The sequence below is a fragment of the Cibotium barometz genome, chromosome 55, assembly GCF_041138505.1.
Source record: "Cibotium barometz isolate CiBa-2024 chromosome 55, ASM4113850v1, whole genome shotgun sequence".
Lineage (NCBI taxonomy): Eukaryota > Viridiplantae > Streptophyta > Polypodiopsida > Cyatheales > Cibotiaceae > Cibotium > Cibotium barometz.
In genome coordinates, this window is record NC_141100.1 from 35,804,406 (window position 1) to 35,832,315 (window position 27,910).

At 43.7% G+C, this 27,910-nt stretch overlaps 1 protein-coding gene across 3 annotated transcripts in view; it reads right to left on the bottom strand.

Moving 5' to 3' along the window:
* Positions 1–24,207, bottom strand: part of LOC147607683 (RNA-dependent RNA polymerase 1-like) — a 38,335-nt gene extending 14,128 nt beyond the window's left edge. The window contains exons 1-2 of one of the 3 annotated variants that reach the window (XM_086790488.1): positions 23,884–24,207; positions 21,659–23,607 (exon numbers count right to left, since the gene is read on the bottom strand). In XM_086790488.1, the coding sequence (XP_086646614.1) occupies positions 21,659–23,565 (1,907 nt within the window). In that variant the 5' untranslated portion in view covers positions 23,566–23,607; positions 23,884–24,207. Of the gene's footprint in view, positions 1–21,658; positions 23,608–23,708 lie in introns of all 3 variants that reach the window. The other 2 variants (XM_086790486.1, XM_086790487.1) reach the window with 2 other exon arrangements.
* Between the last annotated feature and the right edge of the window lie 3,703 nt (positions 24,208–27,910).

A 27,910-nucleotide genomic window follows, 5' to 3' on the forward strand; every position in this document is an offset into this window, starting at 1 on the left:
TCTAGTGGGAGGGGGCTAGATCATACAAGGGGGAGGGACCAACCAAACTGGCATTCTATAATGCCAAATGGGCTCACCACTACTCATAGTGAGAAACGGGTCATCCCCCCAAGTCCCCAGGAAGCCCGCACGGCACTCCCACATGCGATCAGAGCAACCCTGGAGTTTCTCCCAATGTCCATGAAGAGTGTGAATGATGTCGAGCCATATGCTTCGGATGGACTCCGCAGGTTGAGTGCAGGTGTCCTCACTGCAACAAGCTGGACATATACGCTATGCAGCAATATTGCTGCAAATCTCCCATCACTGACAAGAACCTCGAGTCCAGTGAACTATAGATGGGACCAGAACTGGAACTGTCGTGATCTGATGATGAGCAACATGCAATGCCAGTCCCCCACTATCCTCCTCATATGCCATGACAGTCTCAAGCTCTGTGGCCCAAGCCACTGTGCCCCAAGTAACTGTACGGGGAGCCCAGTCCATAGTGAAGATGTGGAGAATCCTCTGCCAAACCAGTTGAGCCTTCGGGCAATCCCAACGGCAATGATGTTGGGACTCATGTGGATGGCCACACCTGAAGCAAACTACAGATCTACCTTTGAAGGCCAACCAAGAGCCAACTGCTAAGCTCTAATGGGCTACTTGCCATAGAAACACTGTAATCTTCCCTGGCTGAAAACTATCCCATAGCCCCTTCCAGAAGTTGAAAAGAAACTAAGGGAGGCCCTGGGACTGCCAATGTCGTGGATCCTGGAGGGGCCGAAGGCGCGGGACCAAAAGGTGTAGCTTCTACCCTGGAGAATCTTCTCGCGTCTATGGGTTGGACCCTCAAAGAGATGGTGCTCCTGGAGGAAGAGTATGTCAATAGGTCCTCCGACTACAGCTCTGTGAAGCTCCTCTCTGAGGATCCCGTGCCTCCTCAAGCACTGCAGTCCACCCAAACCCTGAATCATAGTTGTCAGGTACATAGGTACAAAACGAGACGAAGGTACGAAAAACCGGTATCGGTACAGGACTTTTTATTTTGGGAAAATTAAGTTCGATAGAGGTACGTGTTGGAGAATTGCACAGGCAGAAACATAAACAAAACAAGAGAGAGCTTGTGGACAAGATCACCTTTTATAATAGCATGACAGCTTTACAATGGCAATTAGCCAGCAAGAAGTGTTGAACATGTACTTGGGATTGAACTGTTAAAGTGAGCAAAGAGGACCAGCCTTATATAGTGAGGATATGACCCAACCGACTGCCCTAAAATAGGCCGACCAGCTCACGAGTCACTACACAAGAGGAAAATACCTAAATGTCCATATAACACTGAGATGCACAATTCTAACACCACAAAGGGCTTTCTGCCATTCCAAGCTTCATAAGTGTTATATGCACATTATGAGTGCATATACTAGGAGGCTAACCCACATTAGGCTTGTGAGCATGGGAGAATGGGAATAAGCTCTAGTCGAGCATGGGTTAGGACTAACCTTAAGGGTTAAGGTTAGGGTCAGGCATCCAAGGGTCACACATGGGAGATGGAGAGTCAAGAGTCACTTGAGGGCCCTCCTATATAATAGGGGCATGGGGCACACTCAAGGGGGGCTTAGGCTATGGTCTCTTGATGTTATCTTGAGGCTAGGTTATGTTATGTTCTCTTGTGTAGAGGATCATAACTACTCACCTTCCATTTCACACTATGGCTACATACTATTGGATTGGAGTTATACCTCTTGATGATATGGGACATCAAGGTAAAGGTATGATGTATTTCATTATAATTCATGTGTAAATCCCTTGGGCTCAGGGATGGTCGGGTGGATGAGTTTATGCCTGATTTATGCATGTTTATGCATAACAATTATCTAGAGAGATCTTAGGGTTTTAATAGTGGTATCAGAGCAATCTCTAGTTAATTGTTGTTGATTTTTTTTTAATTGTAATTTTTGGTATTTTTTGAAGTAAATTTTAATATTTACTAAATAAAAATATTATTTTGTTGATTTGTTTAGATGATTTTGCACGTGGATCGTCGATATGGCAGTTGGAATGCGTGTTTCTTCTATTCAATGGAAAAATCAACGTTGTGGAAAAATTTTGTGAGTTTAATATCATTTTTTTTATTTTTTATGGTTTAAAATAAGCATTAATGAAAATTTTTACCAAAATACCGCATATTTTATTGCGGATATTTTTCGTAGAATGGATTCCCTGAATTTCTATAATTTATAGGAATTTTTTCTAATTTTTTATTTAAGCATTTTTATGGTTAAAAATGTATTTTTAACCAATTTTTGCGGGTTTTCCGCGGATATGCTATCCATTTTCTGTAAATTTTTTGCTAAAATGCAGTGTAGGAAAGCCAATTGATGCATTAAATGCTCTCCCGTGTGCGTGGAAATCTCTTCTCCTCTCAATTCTGAATTTTCCTTCTATTTTCCTCCCGCGTGTATAAACACCTCTTAAAAAGCTCATTTTTTATTAATGTTAATCATAATTAAGATTTAATTATGATTAAAAAATAATTAAAGCTTAATCTTCTCTCATTTAACAGAGAGAAGGAGGGGGTGGAAAAAGTGAGAAGGAATGGAGAAGAATTCAAAATTATTATATTTTGAGGCCTTATAAAATTAGAAAAGTCTTGTGTGGGCATTCTCTAGATAAACTTCTTTTATATATAGCCTACATGTATTAATGAGTGTAATCTCGTCGGCATTTTCACTTGTTGAAATCTCTTTCTTCAAAGTTCAACGAGTTTATCTTGTTGTGTTTGGATTAAGGAAATTTGGATTTTTCCTTTGTTGGCATTTCTTTCTCTAGTTCCGTATTTTAGGTGATTTATATAATCAACCTGATGGCTTACGGATAGACATATGTGACTCATCGAGACATTGATGACTCTCTATGTTGATATGGGTAACTCGAGACGCCGATAATTCCATGAGCAGATAGGAGTTTATCGGACCGCCGATGGATACCTGGTTCCTGCTCTTATAATGCCATGTTTTCCTACTTTATTCCGAATGGTTTACCAACAAGGAAATTACTTTGAGTATGAATTCCTTTGATCATCCGCAGTCTGATGGGCAAATAGAGCGTATGAATCATATTGTAGAGAATATGCTTCGTGCATATATCTCTGGAAAAGCATCAAATTGGAAAAAATATCTTCCAATGATGGAGTTTGCCTATAACAGTTTTAAACATACGGCTATTGGTTTTAGTCCGTTCATGCTTATGTATGGATATCAATCCAAGGCACCTATTGATGTCGGTCTTAAGGACATCGAGCTTGATGCATCGAGGGATTTCTTGCGTGATATGTAGGAAATGCTGACCGAAGCTCAGGATTCTATCAAGAGTGCTCAAGATAGGACACGGTTTTATGCTGATAGGGAACGCTTACCTCGGTCTTTTGAACCAAGAGCCTTGGTTTATTTAAAAGTTCCTAAAGATTCTCAAACTTTGTCAATAGGAAAATGCTCGAATTTATCTCCTAGATATCGTGGTCCATTTCGATTTATACATCGGATTGGCACGGTTACGTATGAACTTAAACTACCTCCACATGTTAGAGTTCATCAAGTCTTTCATATCAATAGATTGAAAGGAAAACTGGGAGGTGAGGATAACACAGTTACTCCTCAAGAACTCGTTAAAGTCGAAGAATTATCCTATGTCCCACATGAACCTGATAAGATACTTGAATTCAGGGAAAGGAAACTTTGTAGTTGACTAATTCCTGAGGTTAAAATTAGGTGGAAAGATAGGGAAATAGAGGATTCGACTTGGGAGTCGGTTGATATTGTTTAGTGCAGTTCTCCTTTTTTTCATTGCAAGAGTGCAATGTTTTGAGAGAGGGAAAGTATGTTATATGCACATTACGAGTGCATATACTAGGAGGCTAACCCACATTAGGCTCGTGAGCATGGGAGCATGGGAACAAGCTCTAGTGGAGCATGGATTAGGACTAATCTTAAGGGTTAAGGTTAGGGTCAAGCATCCAAGGATCACACATGGGAGATAGAGAGTCAAGAGCAAGGTTGTTAGAGGTGTCAGAGACGTTTGGTACGAGGCGGGTATAGTACGCACCTCGAAAGACTCGTATTTTTTCGAGACGTTAGAGGTGTCTCTTATATATATACATACATACATACATACATACACAATGAATCATGATAGATATATATATATATATATCACATAGATAGTGATAGATAGATAGATTATGAGAGAGTGAGAGAGAGAGAGAGACCAAAGTCAACTTTCAAGACCTTAGATGGTAGAGTCTAGACTGTAGAGTGAGTCGTGACGAGTCTAGATAATATCACCATTTAATTTCTACTTGCTTCAGGATGTGAAGCTCTTGAAGATTTCGCACCATCCGCAAGTTAGCGCGGCAATATACGAGGCGCTCTAACGGGATGTGCTAAGCTTGTTCCTAATCTTCATGTGCACGAGAGAGTATGCACTCCAATTCCTCTCGCATGCACCCGCAGAGCAATCCTAAGAGCAAAAAATAAAAAATTTAAATTTTAATAATATGAGTAAATAGAATTAGAAGAGGCAATGGCAAATGACCGTCACCTGGGCAAGGATCCTCATGGCAAAAGCTTATAGAGATGGGGTGGAATAGCCATACGTCTCCCACCATGAGAGTGGCTTCACCATCACCTCTCTTCTTCTAGAAGTAGGACGAGTGTACGATTGCCCGGTCAAGTTGTTGTAGGCAATGAGCTCCTCGTCCATCTTGATTTGTACTTCATCATCAAGCACATGACGCATATATAGACGTCTGCATTGGACTGGATCTCTTGATCCGAGAAGAGTTCCCTTGTTTTGTAAAGAGGATGAAGGAATGCGGCCATACCATGAATAGGCCTACACATCCATTGCCACCTCCTATCCACAATGGTCTTGATCTCATCAAGCCTATTAAAGCATATGCCACATTATACATAGAAAAATTTAAAATCAAACTTACAAGTACTATGTACACAAGAGTACATGAGGGAGGCCAAAGAGGTGATAGTCCAAGTGGTAAAGTGTTTGCCTAGGACCGAAAGGTCTTGGGTTCAAACCTTGCTTGGACCCCTCGGTGGCACCTCTCATCCGCGCTCTCCATAAGCTTCCCTTTCGGCGTCGATCGTGTTCTGGCCGCCTTTCCCGGGAGGACTCCAGTGTAGCCCCTCCTCTCTCTGTGGTCGAGTGTGCTCGTCGCCCTCTTCAGAGGGCCGTGTAGATGATCTTGTAGCTCACAACACCAGCGTGGTTGGGACGTTGAGCGAGTTGTAATGTTAACTATTAGTAGGATCTCTCTCCCGGAATTTTTTTTTTTTAAAAAAAGAGAGTACATGAGAGAGGAATAACTTACTAACCTTCTTGCATCAAGTGTCGTGCAAGCTTGAAGCTCCTCAATTGCATTTCTCATGAAATGTGTGAGAAGGCCCAAAGTGGATCCCTCCATGTCTGACATGCAAAGTACTCGATACAATGGAGTCATCGCAACTACGACGGCCCGTGCATCATCCCAAAAAGAAGGATCCAAGCACTTACGTTGCACCGTATAAGCCTCGGGACTTAGATGATCATCCCATTCTTCCCACTCTTGGGACACCACCATGCGTTGACGCTCACTACGAACGGCATGTAGTCTCTCCAAAACAATCCACACGTAGGCAAACCTTGTTTTGGAGGGCTTCACGAGCTCCAATCGCGAATGAACACGGAAGATGGCCAAGGGTTTCACCTTCTTAGTGAAGAAGGTCACAATGGTGGTTGCTTGGGCCAAAATGTCCTTGACCCAAGGCAACTTGCCGATATCTTCCATGAGCAAGTCAATGCAATGGGATGTGCATGGAGTCCAAACAATTGTTGGGAACTCCTCCTCCACCATGCGACCCATTGCACGGCAATTGGATGCATTGTCAGTGATGACTTGCACCACATTTGCATGGCCAACCTACAACCCAAAGTGCTCATGTAATTAGTACTATCATCTATGTGACATGTACTATGTTACATAAACATGTAGACTTATAGTATGTACAAAGAATAATTTACCTCGATGATTGCTTGGCGGATGTGTTGGAACATGGAACTCCCACTTGTCTTTCTACCGGCTTTCCCGGCATCCACTCCTCGTAGGAAATACATGCCAAGAGGGCAAGACAGGAGGATGTTGATGATGCTTCTCCTCTTCCGATCACTCCATCCATCGGAGTGGATGCTACATCCATGCTTGGCCCATCCCAAACGAATAGGCAAACGAATTAGGCAATCCTCTCGTTCTCCTCGGTGAGCTTCTCGTCCTCATGTCAACGTAGCTCACTCCCGTCCATCCATCGCATGAACCGACGCCAGCAATGGCCTTGACCATCCTCTTCCATTGCGGGGTTTGAAGGACATGAAAAGAGAGATTGCACTCAATGATGGTGCGTGCAATCTCAATCTCCACCACTCGTTGCCGCTCTTTTACATAGGCCTTCGTGTTTTGAGTGGCTTGTAAAGTGGGTTGTACAAGCCCTCTAGCACCAGCATCATCAAAGGGATGTCGTGGTCGCTTTGATTGGGAGCTTGACCCCGATCCTTCCCCAATATTGACACTTGAGCTTCCACATGCTGAAGAGGGCATGAGTCTCTCTTCCTCGAGCTCTTGTTGTCACAGAGGTGGGCTTGACCTTGTGTTATCCACTTGCAAATGAGAGTTCTCCCTAATCACCTCATCGGCAATGGCTTGTGGAATGGATTAACATCCGGAGATTCCACCTCCTCCCAACTTTGCCATGTGACGAAGCACTCAGGTGATGGTGCTATTCCCTTCGAAGCCGCAATACCGGCATTTCCAACGCTTCCCTCCTGAACCGGCGGTGGAGAGTCCAAGCACTATGGTGAAACGATCCCATGCGGGATTGGCCGGCTTAGGCATGATGGATTATGAGAGAGAGAATGTGTGTGTATGAGAGAGGGAGAGAGAGAGAGTGTGTGTGTGTCTAGACTCTAGAGAGAGGCCTTGAGGGAGGAAGAGAGAGAGTGTGTGTGAGAGAGGGAGAAAGAAAGAAAGAAAGAAAGATTTTATTAACGTCTTCCAAAAGACCGAACTCGGCCTATGAGACAATTCAGTGTACCTGTGTGGGGTATCCTCTGTCATCCCAACAAAATGAAAAAGTACTGAACTAAAAAGCTGAATCTGGGTGTGCAATAAGTACAATGAGTGGGGGAGGGGATGGAGCTCTACTACTAGGAGAATGCAAAGCTATATGCATGGAATACAATCATGATATGCAACCTAGCTAGCTCCATCCTGTACCATACTGGGGATATAAAATGGTATACATCAATGAAGGGGGTGTCCACAGCTCCCTGAAGAACATGCCTGGGTCTGCTCTGAAGCGAGCCAGTCGCTCCGCACCCTCTCTGTGAAACTGAGCTCTGATCTCTGTCATCTCTCTCTGGTATAGGCATGGTGTCCGAAAGCCAGGTGTCCTCTATCTCTTGCGGGCTCTGAGTGTCTCTGCTCTCTAGAGAGTAATTCCCTGTTGTGTAGGGGCTGGGAGTGGGATGGATCTCTGAAAAAATGTAGTAATCTATGTCTGTCGTCCCCCCACTGGAGCTGTCTGAGCTTGTAATGATGTCTCTCTGTGACGCTGTATGTCTAGAATGAATCTCCCGAGTATGCGCTGGTCTGCTGCCTCAAAGATCTGGCGTAGGGAATGTGGCTCTCTGAACAAAATGGGATATCTCTCTCTGATGGCTGTATATGCTCTGCATCTGCATACATAATGCTCCTCACTCTCCACCTCCTCTCTGCACAATCTGCATACCCTCTCCTCTCGGGGGATCCGTGCTGCTCTGCCAGCCTCGATCTCCAATCGATGTGATGAAACTCTAAGCTAACCAATAGCCACTTGGGAGCCGTGTGGTAAAAAGCCCTCCATGTATCTAGGCCTCTCCATCATCAGTGATACTCATGAAGTGATCTCTGTAGTATAGCATCTTCGGTGGAAGAGGCTGTGTAGGCGATATCCATGTCTCTCGTGTATAGAGCTGCCATAGGTCCTGTCTCAATACTCTGTTCCTCTCACTATGAGAGAGACGGATATGTGGTGCATCCCTGTCATACTGGAATGGTGGTAGATGATCCATGTCTAGGCCATGCTGTGAGAACCAATGTGTGACCTGTGCATACCATGATCCTCTGTCTCCTGCCTCAGCCAGCTGTCTAGATGCCTCAAAAACTCTGTATGACAATCTGTCCTGTGGCATCTCTCTGAATCTGTCTAGCAAGAATATAGTCTAGAATATGGTCTCTACCATCATAGGAGGCGTAGCAAACTCTGCTCGGATAATGTCATGAGGTACTAACGGTTTGCTGCGTGTCATGAGGACCTGTGGTCTCTCTATCTGTGTCCACCAATGGGTAGCAAGGCCTAGCGCCCATACCGGTGCTCCATACATCAGTGCCGGTGTGACTAATGTGTCAAATAGCCACCCCTTCGTCCGAGGCTCCTGAAAATGCGCCTGGTGGCACTGTCTCTCTAGCACAGCCAATGCTGCATATCCCCGTGTCAATCTAGCTCTGGCTGCTGAACCCATGGTGAAGCGCGTGGCTGCTGCAAAGAAGGTAACCCCTAGGTACACGTATGATGTCACCACCTCCACCTCGCGTCCTGCGAGAGTGAATGTCAGCTGACTCCTGCCCTGTCTCGATGTATGAAAGACCATAACCTTGGTTTTCCCAAGGTTCACAGTAACACCCCTCTATGAGCAAAAATCATCGAGTGCATCTACATGCTGCTGTAGACCTCTTGGAGACTCAGACACTAATACAATATCATCAGCATAAAGCATAATATGTACTGAGGTACATGCTAAATCAACTCCATCTCCGCCTCCCCGTGTAATGAAGTCAGCCACCTCATCAATGTATAACCCAAATAGCGTGGGGGAAAGTGGGCATCCTTGCTTCACACCAATGGTGCTAGCAATAATGTCGGACATACCTCCTGGGCATCTGACTCGCCCAAAAACCTGCTCATATAATGTATAGATGCCCCATGTCATATCTGCTGGTATGCCAAGAGACTGCAGGCGCTGAAAGAGCCTCTCTCGTGGAGCAAGTATTGTTGCACATTGTTATGTGATAGGTGGTCAGATATACGCAAGAGGAATGTGTATAATGTTTTGGTGTCCTCTTGCAAGGGCACTATGTTTTTGCATGCCATTGATGCATCTATGCCTGGGACAGTGGACTATGAGTGCTCAGTGGATTATGTAACTCTTGCCTATAGGCTGCTCTATATATTATTTCTAAAGTTTTGAGCAGTTGCCATTATTGATGATGGAATCCGCATCTTGTTCTTGATGTTGCCAAATTATTTAAGATGATTGGTCGGTTGGGTGCCCATTGTACTTGGGTCACCCAGATTCTTTAGTTTCAACTTGTAACATGTTTTAATGTGTAAATGGTTAATGTTTAATATTGTTTTGCAGGGAAGGCAACATATTTTTTACATATTATAAACTTAAATATAAATTTTGGGACCTGTACTCTCCCTCTTTGTACAAAACGTTTTTGAAATGTATGGGATTTGAAAGAAACGTTTATGAAACATTTCTGAAACGTTTATAAACCACGTTTCATGAAACACCTCGTAACTATGCATTGACATGCATATATCATGGATGGAAGGTTCATAACTACAGTGCACAATGAATGCCCAATCATCCTATGCATAGTTCACTGACTTCTTTTCAACACTTGGTGCTGATGCATCAACCACAGTCATGCCTGACTCTTTCTTCTTCTCCTTCTCCAGCCTTTTTCTGCATTTATCTTTGTAATGGCCTAGCTTCCGATAGTAGTTGCATTTGCCTTTCTTCTTAGGTTTATCACCCCCCTTCTCGGAATCCTTTCCAAAAAATTGGACTTATTCTTCCTTTAGCTTATAACCACCATGAGAAAAGCTTTTGCCTTTACTTTTTTGACTGGCGACAAATGCCTGATCTCTCACATGCATACTAGTTCAATTTTTTCGAGATTACTCTTCTTGCAAAAGCATGCAACCAACTCATTAAAAGTAAGGACATTGGGGTTGCTCTTCATCATGAACCAAAGTATAGATGCAAAACCCTAGTATAAATCTGCCAGAACTGTGAAAACAGTAGATACCAAAGAAGTGTCCAAGAAGGTCTCATCAATACATGCGAGCTGCTCCCTGAGATCTTTACTCCTTGTGAGGTACTCATCCATTCAATCCCCCTCATTCATATGTTGAGACTCTAACTACTTACGCAAGTAGGCCACTTGTGCCTCGTTACGCACCTGGTAAAGTGCAACAAGTGCATTCCAAGCATGCTTTGCAATTTTACATGAGCGAATATGAGAAATAATGCTTCTTTTCACTAAAAGTACCACTACTAATGCATGTGCCTATGCATCCTTTCCATCCCATCTAGCTTGTTTTATCGTGGGAGGTGCAGAGACAGATGCCACAGTTACATTAGAACTTGTATCACCATCCAAAGTACCCGTACTATGCTTTTGTGTCGGCGAGACACGACATGCCTCAATGCCAATAAAAACATTCCAAAGCCCTTTGGTGATTAATAAATGGCGCATCATATAGGACCACAATGGGTAGTTGGTCCCGTCAAGCTTGTCCTTAGCGAAAAGCATCCCAAATACATCAGTGTCTTCCATTCTACCTGCAAATAACTAATCTCTGATATAGAATGCAAATATCCCAACTACCTACAAGTACTATCAATGCCCACTAAATGCAACCAAAATCATTGCCAGTAGATCACTGATGACAATTGGAGATGTAGAAAGAGTATGAAAAATTACAGAGTATAGAGTTGTGCAGAAAGCCCAAAATAGTACGAATTGACACTCCCCCAGGATGCTTGCAGAAACCTTCCAGCATGGAACGAGTCCCAAGACGCAAAAAAAAAATTATTAACATAGTTAACAACACACTATATGGAATACCTTATCCACGTAAGAGAATAGCTCAATCTGAGATAATCAAAAGAGCAACTCGAGGAGAAGATAACAAGGGGATGAGAGCCAAGGAACTTGCTCAAGTACCAATTGTTGGAGTGGAGATCAATGTACCAAAACACACATAGATGCAGCAAGCAAGGAGAGATAGATGGAAGCACAACACTCAAAGTAGATTAATGAGAATAAGTGAAGTACAAGTGATACAAGGGAAAATTCAAAGCTGGAAATGAGCAAAAAAAGGGTGGAAAACCACCTAAGTTTATGCCCAATGAGTCCAAGGATGCAAAAGAGGGCTCTAAAAAGAAGCCGAGGGGTAAAAAGGATGATCCTAAGCTGTCCAAACAGCACATTTTTTATTGCATGAAAGAGGGGAAGTGCTTATGTGGGAGCAAGGATCACATGAAATCTCAATGCCCCTAGAATGCCAAAAGGAATAAATGTGCAAGATGTAAAACCAAGTGTGAATGTTATACCCGATGTACAGGGTAATACTGTACATAAGCCAAAGAGCAGAATTTTATGCAAGACTTGGAGCAAATTAAAGATCAAATAGCTTTATTCCTTTTTGATAATGCCTCTACACATAACTTTATATCCATTCAAATGGCTACTGCTCTTGGGCTAAAGCCCGAGGAATTGGGCATGGAATGTCAAGCAGATGCTGCCTTTGAGGGTAAGGAAGTCAAAGCCACTCCCATCATCGGGAAGCTTCACATACAGATTCAAGGATATTTGGATCATGAAGACTTCCTGTTAGCACCACTTACAGGATGTAATGTGATACTTGGGATGTCATGGCACTATCGTTTGGATCTCAACAAAGAGAAGAAATACTGGAGTAGAAATGGGCTTACATTCATCCATGTGAAACCTTTTTAGCAAACTTTTTATGTACTTAGTTTACTGCATAACAATGCCATCATCTGTATGCATAAACTGTATGCCGAGATAGTAGTGTAAAGGCCCCAAATCTGACATATCAAATTCAGCTTTCAAATCAGCTTTCAAATCTGAAATTTGTGCTTTGCTAGTACCTGTAATGAGCATGTCATCTACATACAAGATGACTATGAGAATATCAGCACCGGTTTTCTTCACATACAATGTACTTTCAGCTAGAGTATTCACATAACCTTGGCTGGTTAGATGAGCATGTATTTTATCATACCAAGTTCTTGGAGCTTGCTTTAACCCATACAATGCTTTGTGTAACCTGCATACTTTATGTTCCTCACCAAGAACTACAAAACCAATGGGCTGATTTACATATACTTCCTCCTGTAAATCCCCATTTAAGAATGCAGTTTTGATGTCCAATTGATGCACTTTCCATCCTTTATGCGCAGCCAATGCAATCACTGATCTTATTGTGGTCATTCTCGAAGTAGGAGCAAAAGTCTCCTCATAATCTATTCCCTTTTTCTCGGAGTAGCCTTAAGCCACAAGTCTTGCTTTGTACCTGTCAATAGTACCATCAGACTTCCTTTTGACTTTGTGCACCCACTTTGTTCCAATGACATGCTTGCCTTTAGGCAATTCCACAAGATCCCAAGTATTATTCTTCATGATAGAAGAGATTTCAGCTTGCATAGCTTGCACCCAATGCTCATTCTCATGTGCTTCTTCATAAGAAGAAGGCTCTCCTGAATCAAAGAGACCACCCATGGCTAATGCAGACTCCCCACAATGCATATTCAATGCATGGCTGGAACTAGCCCTTGTTCTACCTGTGAGTGTAGCTGCAAGTTTGCTTTCTTGCAAAGTTTTCAGCAACCATCTTGGCACTGACTTGGCTGTGTCTATGGCTGTTTGCTCTTCCCTGACAAGATCTTCCACTTCTTCCATAGAAGGGGGCTGAATGGCTGGCTGTTCGACATGTTCTACATGAGGATTTTCTTGTGTAGGGGCTGGCTGATCTGAATCCCCCCTAATTGCAATGGGTAATAGTCCATCTTGGATTATAAAGACGGTATCCTTTGCTCTCATTGCTGTAGCCCACAAAAATGCATTTCATTGCTTTGTCATCTAGCTTTGTTCGGAGTTGTTCTGGCACATGTGCATACGCCAAACACCCAAATGTACACATATAATCCACTGTTGGCTTTCGGCTATACCAAGCCTCAAATGGTGTTATGGTTTTCTTGTTGGAGACCTGTTCAACACATGAGTTGCACACATTATAGCTTCCATCCAAAAATTGTGAGGCAACTTTTGTGCTTTCACCATGCATCTTGCCATCTCCATGAGAGATCTATTTTTCCTTTCAGCTACACCATTCTGCTGCGGTGTATAAGGCACAGTACATTGGTGTTTGATGCCCTTTTGAAGCATATAATCCTTGAATACATTTGACATGTATTCTCCACCTCTATCTGAGCGGAGTGTTGGACTTTACATCCACACATATTTTCAGCCATTGCTACAAAGTGTCGAAAGCATGTAAACACCTCTGCTTTCGCTTTCAAAGGGTAAACCCAAGCAAACCTGGAGTAGTCATCAATGAATGTGACGAAGTAAAGATGCCCCCCTATGGATAGTGTCCGCATTGGACCACATACATCACTATGTATGAGCTGTAATTTACTTTCAGCTCTAACAGCTCCATCTTTGGGGAATGGTTTTCGTTGCATCTTTCCCAAAATACACCCCTCACATACATGTCTTGTTAGAGACTCAAGAGGCGGCATATTATCAACCATATGATGCTTCTGCATAAGCATCAAACTCCGAAAATTTACATGCCCAAAACGAGCATGCCATAGCTCTGTATCATGCATAGCAAGAGTGTGGGCAGCCACTGTATTTGCATCATAAGTACGCTTGTCATAGCTGTCCAGCTTATACAAGCCTTTGTATCGTGTTCCAGAAGTGACTATTTCATAACCCTTTGATGGGTCTTTTACCAAACACTTCCCATCTTCAGATTCAACCTTTAAACCTTGGTCGTTTATGGCTGAGACAGAGAGCAGATTTTTCTTTATCCCTGGAACATACAATACATCTTTCATACATATATTGCCACCATTGGCTACAATAAGTATGACATTGCCAATTCCCTTTACTGGATATGTGGTATGATCTGCACATGATACAGTGCGGCCATTTGAAGCATCACCAAGTGCTGAAATACATCTTTGCATGAAGTGATGTGGCTCAAAGCACCACTATCAAAATACCATGATACATCCTGTCTATCAGATGCAATGCAAGACATATCATTGTCTGAAGCACTTGATGTGTCACTAGTGCATGCGACCAAAAAAGTGTACTCTTCCTGAATTACATTAGCTGATTGCTGTGCTTTGTCATCAAAAGAGTCTGCTACTGCATTGCCTGCTTCTTTTCTTTTCTCTTTTGCAATCCGCTTCCTACATTCACTGATGTAGTGCCCAGGCTTATGGCAGTTGTGACATTTGCCCTTCTTTTTGGGCTTGTTTGCATCCCCTTTGTCAGACTTTTCACCACTAGAAGAGGGTTGTCCATGACCAACCTTGCTAGACTGTTGTCCCCCATGCTTAAAGCTCTTTGCTTTACCCTTATCCTGTGACATTTGCCCTTCTTTTTGGGCTTGTTTGCATCCCCTTTGTCAAACTTTTCACCACCAGAAGAGGGTTGTCCATGACCAGCCTTGCTAGACTGTTGTCCCCCATGCTTAAAGCTCTTTGCTTTACCCTTATCCTTGGTTGTAAATGCCTTGTCTCCACCACGGTTGCTCGATAACTTTGCTCTTGTTTGCTCTTCCTACAAGAGTAAACCCACCAACTCTTCAAAAGTGACGGGATCACCACCTCCTCTCATAGAGAGCTTGAGAGAGGTATGAAAGCCCAAGTAGGAAGGTGGTAAAGAATGAAGAGTGTTGGTGACCATCTGTCTGTCTAGGATAACCTCATCAATGTCTAGGATAACCTCTGTCTAGGATAACCTCATCAATGTTGAGCAATTGTTCCTGCAAATCTTTCACTTTGGTGAGATGATCTGCCATGGAGTCACCCTCATCCATAGAAAGAAGATCCAATTGCCTCTTCAAGTAGGCAACTCTTGCCTCGTTGCGTACCTGATACATTGCTTCCAATGTGTCCCATGCAAGCTTGGATGTCTTGCAAGAACAAATGTGCGGAATAATAGTCCTTTTCACTGAAAGAGCTATCAATGACATGGCCTGTGCATCCCTAGAGTCCCATCTCTTATGCTCTTGTGTGGGAGCACGTTCTACTTCAAGAGCTCTTTGAGCACCTCCTCTTTGAGGCGTGGCTGGCTGTATGGTAAGTGGGCGTGTGTCATCACCACACGATGTCCCAAAGCCCTTTGGCTACCAGCAAATTACGGATCATGAAACTCCAGAGGGAGTAGTTAGATCCATCCAACTTGTCCTCCTGGGTGAGCACACCAAATACATCTGTAGCATTTTGAGCCATGTCAACAAAATATACCTGCAAGCAAACCAAGCACCAATGTGCACTGCCAGGCAACCAAATGTCCTGTGCAAATGTTTTCCTGCAAACTAAAGCAAGTGTAAACCTGCACCAAATTGTCCAATTACACACAATGTGTATACATATGTGACAAATCACAACTGTAATGCCCAATTACATGCTCCAATCTTAAAAGCCCCAATTTTTATGCACTCCAATCGCTTCAATGTGCAGTTAATTGGCCAATTTTCACAAAAGCCCCAAATTTCTGCAATTAAAGAGGCTCAATTTGCTGATTTCGACCTCAATTTGGAAAACCCCCAAATTGCAAGCAAAGCAACATGTCCAATTTTTCAATTTGGCCTCAAATTGAGAAATCCCCCAAATTGCCTGTGAACCCTGGACCAACTGCAATTTTCAAATTTTCTTGGCAGTCCCCCAAAACTTGTTGAATCTGGAGTAGAGTGCCTGCAAAGCTTTTGTTTTTGAATCCTTAAGTTTCTTGGAACACAAGTACCTGCACGTGGAGGGGCAGTACGGATGTGCAGGTGGACGTGCACCGCCGGTGGGCTGGGCGTCGCCGCCTGTGAACTGAGCTGCGGCGGAGCTCCCCCCAATAGTGCCACCAGCTCTGGGCGGCAGAGCAGTGGCAGCCGGAATGGTACAGCGACGGACGGGGACGTAGCAGTGGCGGCCGGAATGGCACAGCGACGGACGGGGACGTAGCAGTGGCGGCCGGAATGGCACAGCGACGGCGGACGGGGACGGAGCACTGGCAGCCGGAATGGCGCAACGACGGACGGGAGGCGCTGTTGGGCGGCGGCAGTCCTGGCTGCACTAGTGCCGCCGTGCGGGAGGGGCAGCGGTGGTGCTGCATCCACTAGAGCCGCCGGTCTTGGGGGGCTGTGGCGGCCAAATCTGGCGGAGTAGAGCCGGACGGAAGGTGCCAACGAACGGATTGGTCCCGACGACGGACCACTGGCTCCGTCGACGGAATTTCGCAGGCGATGGACTGACGGACTGCGCCAGCAAAAATCCGCAGGCGACGGAAAGACTGTGCAAGCGACGGAATTTCACAGTTTGCTGCAGATTTGAGGGATAGAACTCCATAGGAAGCCCCCAGCTCTGATACCAATTATTGGTGTTGGACTCACACACTCACACACACAAACCTGCACATTAGGGTTAGGTGCAGGATGAAGAAGCTCACACAGAGAAATGAGAGAGAGAGAGAGAGAGAGAGAGAGAGAGCCAAAAGTGTGGTAGCCACAAAATGCAAGTCAACCCTTGCATGTGTGTCACATCCATATAATATAGAAGTACAAAATATTATATGTAGAGTGTCCTTTCACACTTGATATCCAAGGGGAAAAACCACATGGGAAAAAGTGCCCTTGGTTAAGCCCTGTTCACACATAGCACTACCATAAGTGAGCATATGCCTACAAGCCTAAACTCTCAGAAAAGCATCTAAGGTGGGCAAATTTCTTGTCCATGTTTCATTTTCAGATTTTGCATAATCCGGGCAAGAAGAATTTGGTAGCGGATGCTTTTTCACGCTGGCCTCAAGTGCATACAGTGACTACTACCTATCATCACGACTTATCAGGGATACGAGATATGTACTCTTTAGACACATATTTTCACGCTGGCCTCAAGTGCATACAGTGACTACTACCTATCATCAGGACTTATCAGGGATACGAGATATGTACTCTTTGGACACATATTTTCAGCTTATTTGGGCTGATTTGAATGCTGGTACTATTGTCCTATCTTATCCGACATGAGATGGTTTTCTAATGATGCAAAACCGCATGTGTGATCCAAGAATGGTCCCAAAAATTTATGGAAGAGTGTCATGCTCCTCCGTATGTAGGCCATCGTGGCAGTTTGGCTACTACACAGGCTTTGGAAAGATATTTCTTTTGACCAGCTTTACACAAGGATATTGAAACTTATGTTCGTGAGTGCCTAGTGTGTCAAAAAGTCAAATTTGATAGGCACAAGACACCTGGTTTGGTTCAGCCTTTACCCATTCCACAAGAACCATGGGAAAGCATTGCCATGGTTCTGACTTTCCCATGGTTCTGACATGCGAGGGATTGATCATACTAAAACAACCTTAGGCTAATACTAAACTTCACTTAATGATGCTTAAGAGAGAGACAATGGTGTCAATGCAATGCAATGCAACTATATTAAATGCAATGGTTACAAGTGAGATCTATGAATAGATTTATGTTGAATATCCTTCTCAAAATGAGAGAGATATGCTGAATGCTGATGGTGAATGACTGTTCCTTTCTCCATTGTTGAGGTCCACCCTTGGATGCCGGCTTTCCTCTATGTAGGAGGTAGGAAGATGGCTGATCTGAATGCTTACTACTGTCTGAATGCTGAATATGTTGCTCCCTAGGTAGGAAACGCTGAGAAGAGAGGAAGATGTCCTGCTGATTATGATGCGCTTCTATTTATACTATTTTATGATGCTGGTCGGGTACAGTACTGCAGTCAGCCAACTTACTAGTGTCCACACAACTTCATAAATATTTATATGCTGCTCTCAGCTGGTTGCTTGGACCTTGTCGGCTGCTAACCACAGTCCATGGCCATGATGTTGCATGCTCTAAATTGATATGAATGCCTTATGTGCTGATGTAGAAGCTGAAACAGTCCCATACATGCTACACATGTTGAGATACCCTCTGCTAAACTATTGCTGGGTGGTACACCTGGCAACCTTTCGACTCCTCTACTAACCCTTCTCCACTGAAACCACTGCCCCACTTCTTCTCCTATGGGGACTGAGGTCGACTACAAGAGTTGAATCCTTTGAGCCAAAGACTTCTCCACTGCGGGAACTACATGGCAAATGCTGCTAGATCTGCTCGGAAAACCTGAGTCACCACTGACCTGTCTCTGTGGAATCCTTTCACACACCCTCTCCATCGTTCCTGAACCTCCTGAGGCAATGTTGGAGAAAACTTTTATCTTCTTATGTGGAAGAGAACCCCCTTCTACCAGTTGAAGCCCAAAACTCCAACTACTCCTTTGATGATGGATGTCATAAACTCATGGGTAAAACCTGTATGCCTTGTAGATGCAAAATGCTAGATTGACTACTAGGATGACTACTATGCTGATGCAAGCCCTGTGCAACCCTACATGCTGTGCAAGAATGCAAATGGATGGGTTACTAATGCATGCCTAAGGGGAAAACCCTAAGGATGGCCTACAAGATCTTGAGAACTGGATTTAACTGAGCGGAAGCGACTAACATGCTGACTTACTAAATGACTTATGAAATGAACATGAACTAAGGCTGCTTACCTCTAATACCAATGTGACATGCAAGAGATTGATCGTAGTAAAACAACCTTAGGCTAAAGCCTAATAATAAACTTCACTTAATGATGCTTAAGAGAGAGAGAATGGTGTCAATGCAATGCAATGCAACTATATTAAAATGCAATGGTTACAACTGAGATCTATGAATAGATCTATGCTGAATATCCTTCTCAGAATAAGAGAGATGCTGAATGCTGATGGTGAATGACTGTTCCTTTCTCCACTGTTGAGGTCCACCCTTGGATGCCAGCTTTCCTCTATGTAGGAGGTAGGAAGATGGCTGATCTAAATCCTTACTATTGTCTAAATGCTGAATATATTGATCTACTGACTCTCCTTGCTCCCTAGGTAGGAAACACTGAGAAGAGAGGAAGATGTCCTACTGATTATGATGCACTTCTATTTATACTGTTTTATGATGTTGGTCGGGTATTGTACTGCAGTCGGCCAGCTTACTGGTGTCCACACGACTTCATAAATATTTATATGCTGCTGTCAGCTGGTTGACTGGACCCTATAGGCTGCTGACCACAATCCATGACCATGATGTTGCGTGCTCTAAATTGCTATGAATGCCTTATGTGCTGATGTAGGAGCTGAAACAGTCCCATACATGCTACACATGTCGAGATATATGCTATAAATGCCCTAAATAATACTTGATGTTCCTGAATGCTATTTGCTAAATGCTTATAAATGCTCTGATATGCCATGTCACTTGAACACCTTCTGGGTGTGCACGTGACAATGGATTTCATTGTGGATTTGCCGAGATCGGTACATGGTAATGATGCTATATGGACTATCATTGATCGCTTTAGCAAACAAGCACATTTTATTCTTGTGAGGAAAACAATCAAGCCAGAGCACATGGCAAAGTTGTTCTTGACTCAGATCTTCAAACATCATGACATGCCCGGGTGTTACTTAAGTTCGAGAAAGCACGTCTTCGAAAGCGGCCAGGTAAAGAAATTCAAAGCTTTCGAACAGGTATTATGGTCCATTCCAAATCTTGCAGAAGTGGGACCATCTCCTATGTAACCAGTTTTGGAAGATCCACCAGAGTTCGATGAGCCTGAGGAGGTACTACAACTTGAGTAGATAGTTTTTCATAAGGAGCATAAGCATACAGGTGGCAAGCTAGTACCCAGGTATCTTGTGAAATTTAAAAACTATTCAGCTTTGGATGCAAAATGGATGAACGAGGATTATTTTCAAGAATATCCGGAACTTCTAAGGCCTATCCGGAAGCTTTTGAGTTGCGGTCAACTACTTAGAAGCCGAGGGGAATGTCACAAAATTCCTCATTGCTTCTATTTTCTATTGTTCATGTGTGGCATATGGAGCCTGACATGACATACATGTATGGCTTGTGGAGCCTGACATGGTGTGTTTGTATGGCATATGGAGCTTGACATGACAGTACATGTATGGCTCATGGAGCCTCACATGATAGTACATATATGGCTCATGGAGCCTGACATGATGTGATATCCTGGGACTAGCTATCCTGGTGATCTTCTGTATTTATGTTTTGGGAAGATTCCGGAAGGATCATGAAGCCCTAAACACTACTTGATACAACTAAGCAGATGGATGTTTCTTCCAGTCTAGTTGCACTCATGTGTGTGCATGACCTTGATTTTATATTTGTTGCCTGGAAATGCCTAAGATTACTGCTTGTGTTGTCCATGGGACTGGGGACGCCTGGGCACCCTGCCTGTGGGCGTGTATGGGCACACCTGTTAGGGACTAACACGTGGTTAACATGTGTTTTGCAAGTAAGAAGTGCCCCTAAAAACCCAATTTACAGCTTTATGATTTCACATACTAATAATTATGGGTGCAAGTCCACACTCACTTATAAGTGACCGGACAACTTATAAGTTACACACTGGTAAGGCTTTTAATACATGTGGCAACCAAAAGACAGGCACCGGACCTGATTTGAGCAAACTGCTTGTAGGCGCCCCATCCTAGACCTAAAAAGCACACACCTGAGTTATTATTGGTGGACAAACTCTATTACTAGAGGAGAATTCAAGTGGAGCATACGCATGTTTTCCTGGTGCATGGGAGAGCTGGTCGACCAGATTTGGAGCCTTCTACCCCATCCACCACGACAGATATCAACCAGGTGTAAGGAGTGGATCGACCACTTTTAGAGGTGATTCTGGTGCTAGCCGGCTGTTTACAGCCCTCAAAAAGCTACTAGTCAGGGCATCTGGAGCACGATAAAAGCTGGCCGATTTGTGTGGGAGGCTGGTTCTGCTACCCTCTGGCATGTAAACCATTGCTAATCAACTCTTTCTATGGCTACTGAGAGCTGGTTGACTTCTGAAAACAGCCCCTCAAGGCTGGTCGATTTGCTCTGTGAGCCAGACAGGTGGAAGATGGAGTTACAGGGCTATCATGGGCTGATGTGGGAATGCTATGGGCTGTCCATGGTTGTCCTGCATGTGCTCTAAGCTGGGAAAGCTCTCTTGTTTTGAGAAGGGACATCAAATTCAGCATATGTTTTTCTTTTGTTTTCATCTTGTACTGGAAGATTCAGTGCTAGCCAATGGAGAATCCCTGGGCACCCACAAGGTTGTAAATGAAATAGACTCCTTTTTGGTAATCTAACCATAAAGGGGGGAAAGAGGAGGGGGGGGGAAGAGGGTGTGGTCAGCCCATCTTCTGGCCCCTAGTGTGTAATGCGCAGAGTTGTCTATCTCTCTCTTGTCTGGCATGTTCATGTGTTTGATCAATTTTCATGATTGGTAAGATTTCCGTGTTACAGCTGCCCTTCAGTTACACTCACACACAACTTTACTTGCTTAAACCACTAGATATCACACAGCTTAACGATCCTTAATTGCACAACTTGGTATCATATCCATAAGAGTCTCACCTTGGACCTTGCTGTGGAAAAGCAATGCAATCCACAAGATGGTGCAGAGCTGGAACATCGACTGCAGTCAGTACACGAACATCACCAGGATGGACACAAGGATTCTTTGCCACGATTATCTTGCCCTCCACAATGCAAACATTTTGAGTTGTCCCATTCACTACACGGACAGCCACTGGATTGAGTCCATCACTGAAAATCTTATGTGGGGTCCCTGGTGTCGGTAAAACACTCACAAACACTTCCCCATAGCGCAGAGTTGCTGTCTCATCTAGACAGCCCATCAAAAGCCGACCTTTAGGAACAAATATGCGTGTCTTCTTGCGAAGATGCATGAGCTGCACCACTTTAAAAGCATACAACATCCTCTTCAAGAAAGGCTCGAGACCCGGCCCGTAACCTGCTGAGATCATCTCCATCATAACCCTGTGAGTGTCACCTCCACAGAAAGTCTGCAAAATATCAAGAGCGACCTCCCCATCATCTAACATCTGATCCAACCGTTGCATCACCTTCAGCTGCATTCTCTCAAAAACGGCATCATTCACACCTAGTGTAGAGAGGAGAATGATGATTTGGCGATTAAGGTAGCTTGGTATTAAGTGGCTCCAGTTGATGATGTCAAGGCCAACTTGTGTAGAGGGGAACTTGTTCATGCTATCCCGTAGAGAAAGTTTGTATGTACTACGAGGATCAACTGCTACCACTCCTTTGTAGCCACCATACCGTATCTGATACAGTGATGGTACTCCACTGTACAGCCTCTTTAGCTTACATTTTTTGGCCACTTCTGTGGCAAACCTTTCGGAGATTTTTCCTATACCGTCTGAGAAGCAGTAACCAGATTTCAATATATCAGGGATCTCCTCAACTTCATCTGGGTACACATTCAATGACTTCGTTGAAGAGCTGAAAGATTGCCCCATTCTAGCTGCACATTTTGCCACATTTCTTATATTCAAAAAGTTCCCCATCCATTCTCGGATGTCATCTGCCGAGTTTTTTCCATCCGACGCGAACATCCAGACGCTGTTTTCTCGTAGCTGACTTGAAGAAAATGCAAGAAATTCGAACTTTTTGCTGCCTATACTGATACCATCCCTCAGAATAGAAATGATGCGTTCATACACCTTTGTATGCTGCTTCTGCCAAGATGATGATGACCCCCATGGACCTGATTTCTTCAGAAACATGAGCACACTAGAAGAGAGGCTATCGAAATCCTCCTCTACAAAAGAGACTCGTAGGAAATTGTCAATGCTGTCAATGAAATGCCGGGTCACACGATTTGACACAACAGCTTCTGGACCCAAGAAATAGACTCTTGAGGGAGTTATATAAACTCTCCGGATCTCCACAAGACCATCATTCGACAAGCTTTTGCTTGATTTAACCTGATGCTTTTCTTTAGACAATCGTTGGGTTTGTGTCTTGAACCATTTTTCAGGGGTATAGCATGTGTCTTCTCTCAATTTCAACTTACCCAACAAGTGTATGATATGCTCTAGTGGCATCTTTTCAGAGGGTTGAATCAACTCAATGAACTTCTGCCCAAGGGTAGGCCCACTTAGATATCCATGTTGCACAAGAGAGTTTAGAAGGAAAACCAGCTGGAAGGGGAGCCCCGCAACATAAGGTGAGCTCAGTATGGGAACGATCATGTTTGAAGTGCTATAAGAGATCCCATGTTTTATTGACAAATCTTTCTCCACAGTAGGAAGCTCTCTAAGCTCTGATAATTTACTCATCAAAGTCTCAAGTGCCTTTCCATGTTTCTCGAACATTTCGATACAATAACTGAAAGACTGTCCAATGCTAGCGTTGGGAGAGAAGTCTGTTGTTCGAGCCCATGCCACCTTGGTACCCTCACCAAACAGCTCAGGATCATCCTCAAAGAAAATATCCATTGCACATGGAAGTTGCTCGAACACTTGAGGTGCAAGCCATACCTGCAAGATGCAAATCACACAAATATCAACAACCTTGATTTAATATTTGGATAAAATCATCATCATTGTCATCCTTTTATCAGACAAACAGAGTTATTAACCTAGGCATAATTTCATAATGGAAAATCTCCCTTCGCTAACAATAACCCGTCTTGAGCTTAAACCAAAAATTTAGATAAGAGCTTGAATTGAGTAAATCAATGCTCATGTTAAACCCCCAAAAGAAAGATCCTTCCACCAGTAAAGCAACGAGCATCTGAGATTACTGAGCTATACGTCTGAATAAGGCTCCCTCCACGGCTGGCAGCTCTTGGAGGGAGGTTACACATGAGGGGGTGGGGTAAAAATCCACATTGGAGGCCTATGATACCAACTGATTCGATCCTCTCCTCCAGAAAAATAAAAGTCCGAGGCTCCAAGAGCTGAAGAAAAGCTGTCCTTCGTTCCTGCATAGCCCTGGAGTGCACAAATCCAGATCACTGACCCACATTTAATCTCAATCGCCGATCTTTTGATCCGCCTGAATCTTTTCATTAGCAATGAGCTCCTCTAACCATTTATCACAGGACACCACCTATTCCCACAAAGAGATATGGTTTGGTGCGCAATTTATAGCCGAAATCATACAAGTATGGAGTGTCCTATGCTAAGGCCTAGACAAGAACAATTTTGTGCTCATTGCCAATGTCGTGGTAACCACAATACAACTCATTGTTGGTACCAGGGAAACCCGGCACCACAACCTATGCTCCCGGAACCAAAGCAACCACTAGCCCTACCACCCATACCAAATACTTCTCAACTGGCGCATAATGGAGTGCCCATTTATCAGAACCCTATACTGAGAGGTATGTATCGACCACCACCAATGCCATACCCACCTCCAATATTACCACCCCAACTAGTTCCTCCTACAACTGCACCAGTACAACAGTACTCGGTGGCATTGTCAACGGACTCAGAGAGTCCAGAATAGGAGAGCTATAAGCCATCTGAGCAATAATTCATATGGATATCTAGGGCAACCCCAGGCCACAGACTATATCTCTCTGTTAAAAGCTATGGTGCAACAAAGAGCGAGAGACTTCAATAACACGTCATGTAGGCCACCTCTTCAATGTCATTCCATACGGAGGAAGGCACATGTTACAAGTGTGGATTCGAACATGCTTTCAAGGATTGTCCCAACAGAGTGACAATCACTCGAGTGGCCGCTTTCAAGGATTGTCCCAACAGAGTGACAATCACCCGAGTGGCCGAAGCATCAACCACTTCGAAGAGGCTTAACTTGTTAAGTGTACAAGGTCGACTTATTCATATAGTCCCCCTTAATGGCATCACAAGGCCCAAACCAAGATGAGTGCAATTACCAAGGAAACATCCAAGGCAGCTAAGAAGTAGAAAGCTCAACCTTCAACCTCGAAGCCAGTAGCCCAAGAGCCTAAGCCACAAGCCCAAAAGGCTGCAATAGCCCCTGAAGGCTGAAAAGGCTCAAGGACCAGAACTAGAGGTCCAAATAATAAAAACCTCGAAGAGCACACGGGAACACAACACACGGTCACTTGTCAAGAGCAACAACATCGCGACCATTGAAAGTGGTTCAGACAATAGCTCCTAAACCGCCTCCCTCATGGAGACAATAAGTAATCTCCCATTCAAACCAACTCTTCCAAAGAGAAGAAACCACATTGACTATGCAAACCTTTCAAAGAAACTCAAAGAGAACCCCAACACTGTGTGGGAGAAAGAGCAAACAAAACACGCCCAAGATCTTGTAAGGAAAGTGTAGGCTGAGCTAGAGCTAATACTTAAGCAACTGGTCGCGAGTACAAACCAGTGACCCTGCTTGAGGAGATCCTTGACCCCATTCCAAAGCCAACCATAGAACCAATGAGGGGAACTCACTGCCTGCCCCAAAGGCCTTGAACAAAACCCAAAACCATTCTTAAGAGGCTACAAAAAGAGCCAATATTGGAGCCTCTACACCAATCCGACCAGATTCCGCATTGCTAGATGCAGTGAAAGAGGACTCAATGGGAGGTTTAAAGTGTCAGAGGACAACAGAAAGATGTAGACAAATGACAAAGATGTTGAAGCTCCAAGTAAGGGATGAGAGGAAACAACAAAATGCTGATGCACTAATCCTCAAGAAAAAGATGGATACAACCAGCCCGTAGGTGAGGAGTGGTCTCCATAGGCAGAGGGCTGAAGGGTGCTTGCCAATCGACCAAAAGCGATAATGAAAAATGGGGGGGAGGGCCACCATATATATACTCTCCATATGAGCTGGCTAATTCATCCATGATCCTGTTAACAGTCATCTCCTGTCTGTACCATATTACTCAATATGGAGTAAAGGCATCTGTTGTGGGTGTGCCCGCCCGGATAGGTGTTTTCTCAATTTTTACTCATTGTCCATTTTTCCTTGTTTTTTCTAGCTGTGGGGGGTGTTCTTTTCTACTGTCGACTGTAGTAGTGCTGGCCAACCAGGTGTGCCCCATTTTTGTGTTGGCCGACTAGACCTTTTTCTAGTCTTGGGCAGTCTTGCTGCTGTCGCCCTGTTTTAGGCTGGCCGGACCAGCAGCCCAGGGTGGTATAAATACCAGCCTTGCCCCCCACACCATTTTGTATCAGATCTTCTATACATGGTAGAGTTTATACACCTTCTCTCTCTCCTACACTTCTGCGTTTTCTCTCTCACAGCAGTTTGTCTCATTTCCGCTGTGCATTCCAACATGGTATCAGAGTCCCAGGTGGCTTGAAGCTTGGAGATAGTGAGAGCTTGAGGGTTTGCTGTTTTTTGGTGCTGATTGGAGAATTTTTGGGCTGTTCGGGAGAAGCACGTAGGCCATCATTGCTAGACAACCACCTTGCATTGCAGTTGCAGCCTCTTCTTCATTTTTCTTCCCACCGACCCTCACTTCAAAAGACCTTGTGAACCCCGAGATGGCAGATTTACACGAGATGGATGAGAAGCATGTGAAGATCCCCACCCTCCCGACATTCCCGGTGGACCCACAATTGGATAGGACCAATTATGGCATCTGGAAGGTAATGATGAAGTTTGTCCTAGAGTCTTATGATTTGGCTGATTTCATTATGGCTGGAGTTCCACGGCGAGAGTTGGAGGAGGAGGAGCTTTCACTTTCTACTAGGAAAGAGTGGGAGGCTCAGGCACAATTGTGGGATCATGTCAATGCTCGTGTGCGTTCTTTCATCTTCCTTAATTGCACACCCCAAGTGATCAACCACATCAAACACATGACGCTGGCCTGAGAGATTTGGCAGCACTTGGCTTCTTTGTATAACACGGTATCACCCATGAAGAGGATTTTCCTTGGAAGTGCAGATGTGAGTGATGAATCCTACAAAGTCTTCGACGATACACAAGCACATCAACAAACTCCAGGCTCTTCAGCAAGAGGTTCTTCAGGTTGGGAAGGAGATATCTTCAGAGGATATGGCCATTGTAAGATTCCTCCCCCAACCCCTTTTTGATGTCTAGTATATTCCCCTGTAATCAATTCCTTTTCTGAAATATAAGAGATCTTGTTTGTGACTGTTTTAACCTAGAGAGAGAAAATATTCTAGAGAGAGAATATTCAGATTTTGAATATTTTTGGATAGAAAAATATCTCTTATAATTCAGATGAGTTCCCCTGAAACAGAAATTTAAAAAGAATTTTCCAATGTGCAATTGGAATTAATTGGAAAGAGGTATAAAGAACCTTAGCCTAAGGGTCTAGATTTTCATAAATCTTTAGACTATGGTCCAATTAAGGTTCCTATGGGCCAATAGCATCAATCCATGTGTAGGGAGGAGATAAATCCAATTTGTAAAAGAAGATACCCAAAAATGAGTAAATGCTCACATAAGATGAAGAGTTGAAAATGTACAAGGTTTATTAGTAAATAAACACATATGTAAGGAAGGGGAGTTCTTTAAAGGAGGTGCATATTTCACATAAGATGAAGAGTTGAAAATGTACAAGGTTTATTAGTAAATAAACACATATGTAAGGAAGGGGAGTTCTTTAAAGGAGGTGCATATTTCACATAAGATGAAGAGTTGAAAATGTACAAGGTTTATTAGTAAAAAAACTATGACACATATGTAAGGAAGAGGAGTTCTTTAAAGGAGGTGCATATTTCACATAAGATGAAGAGTTGAAAATGTACAAGGTTTATTAGTAAAAAACTATGAGCAATAAAATTTTGACACATATGTAAGGAAGGGGAATTCTTTAAAGGAGGTGCATATTTCACATGCTTGAATGAGTTTTAAACTCAAAAATAATGTGAT